At 53.9% G+C, this 1,155-nt stretch overlaps 1 protein-coding gene across 1 annotated transcript in view; it reads right to left on the bottom strand.

Annotated features, from left to right (window-relative positions):
• MTMR12 (myotubularin related protein 12) overlaps positions 1 to 1,128 on the bottom strand; it is a 101,021-nt gene extending 99,893 nt beyond the window's left edge. Inside the window, exon 1 of the mRNA XM_019518000.1 lies at positions 1,026 to 1,128. Within this exon, the coding sequence (XP_019373545.1) occupies positions 1,026 to 1,091 (66 nt within the window). The 5' untranslated portion in view covers positions 1,092 to 1,128. The remainder of the gene's footprint in view (positions 1 to 1,025) is intronic.
• Between the last annotated feature and the right edge of the window lie 27 nt (positions 1,129 to 1,155).

Genomic DNA, 1,155 nt, shown 5'->3' with positions numbered 1-1,155 from the left:
ATGGGAGGGGGGGGGGCAGGGGAAGTGGAGCAGATCACACAGATGCAGCACTTAAAATTGATTACACTATCAGCCACATCAGCCAAAAAAGCCAATTGCTAACAACATCAATTTTCCTTTTATGGTGCACACATAATATGGATCCATGCATTGGTGCTCCTCTAACTAGTAGCTGTACTAATATGCTAGGGGCCTAGGACTATTATTCAGTTTGAGACTGAAGCAAAAACAAATATAACTTCATTCAAATGAGTTGGAAAAAATAAATAAATCTGTGGGGCTGTGAAATAGGAGCTTCGTGATCAGGAGCACCCAACAGCAGGCAGAAATGCAGAACAGGAGCCAGCTTCATTGGTGGGACATCAAGACCATTAAAAAGAGAGGGCTGTTCACACTGGCATCGCTCAGAAGGGACCAGATGCTTTACAATGACCCCAAAGTCAAGCAATTCCTTCAGCACTGTGGGCACATCTACACAGACGCTAATGCACATTTGCATATTTTAATCCACATTAAAACATCAAGTTTTTAAAAAGTGCGCTTCCGCTAATGCACATTACAATAGAGTAAAGCACCTTTTTCTAGCACGTCCCAATAGAGGTCCCAAATTTAATGCGCATTAGCAAAAGCGCGTTAACAAACATGTGCACTCGCCCCATCCAACTAGAAATGCTGCTGCCAGGCAGTCAGAGGGGCAGAAGCAAGTGCCCCTATCCTGCCTGCTGCCCCATACACGTGACGCATGAGCATTAAACACACATTCAAGTTCAAGGCACCGTCACAAGAGACCCGAGAACCCCCTAAGTTGGCTCGTCAGGAACCACCAGGTGCCGGCAGGAAGCGAACCAGAAGACAGCGGGGCTCCGCTGGGCCACCTCCCGTCCCGATACAGGGGCGCGGCTGCACCACACGTGCAGCGAGGTTGCCCCTCAGTCGCGCAGCAAATTTGTCCCTCCCGGCCCGGCCCGGCCCGGCCCGGCTCGGCTCCACGAGTGGGGCGATCCCCGCCCTCCGCGCGACCTCACCTCAGGGCTCACGTAGGACACGAAGGAGGGCTTGGCGGGCCTCCCGCCAGCCGCCTTGCTCAGCATGGCCGCCAGCCGCCGCCGCCGGCCCCCACTGCAGCCCGGCGGCCCCGCGCGCTCCGCCACTGGC

The sequence above is a fragment of the Gavialis gangeticus genome, unplaced genomic scaffold (assembly GCF_001723915.1).
Source record: "Gavialis gangeticus isolate Ggan-Ray unplaced genomic scaffold, GavGan_comp1, whole genome shotgun sequence".
NCBI lineage: Eukaryota > Metazoa > Chordata > Crocodylia > Gavialidae > Gavialis > Gavialis gangeticus.
The sequence above is the reverse complement of the archived record's forward strand: the minus strand, read 5'-3'. Positions and strand labels throughout refer to the sequence as shown.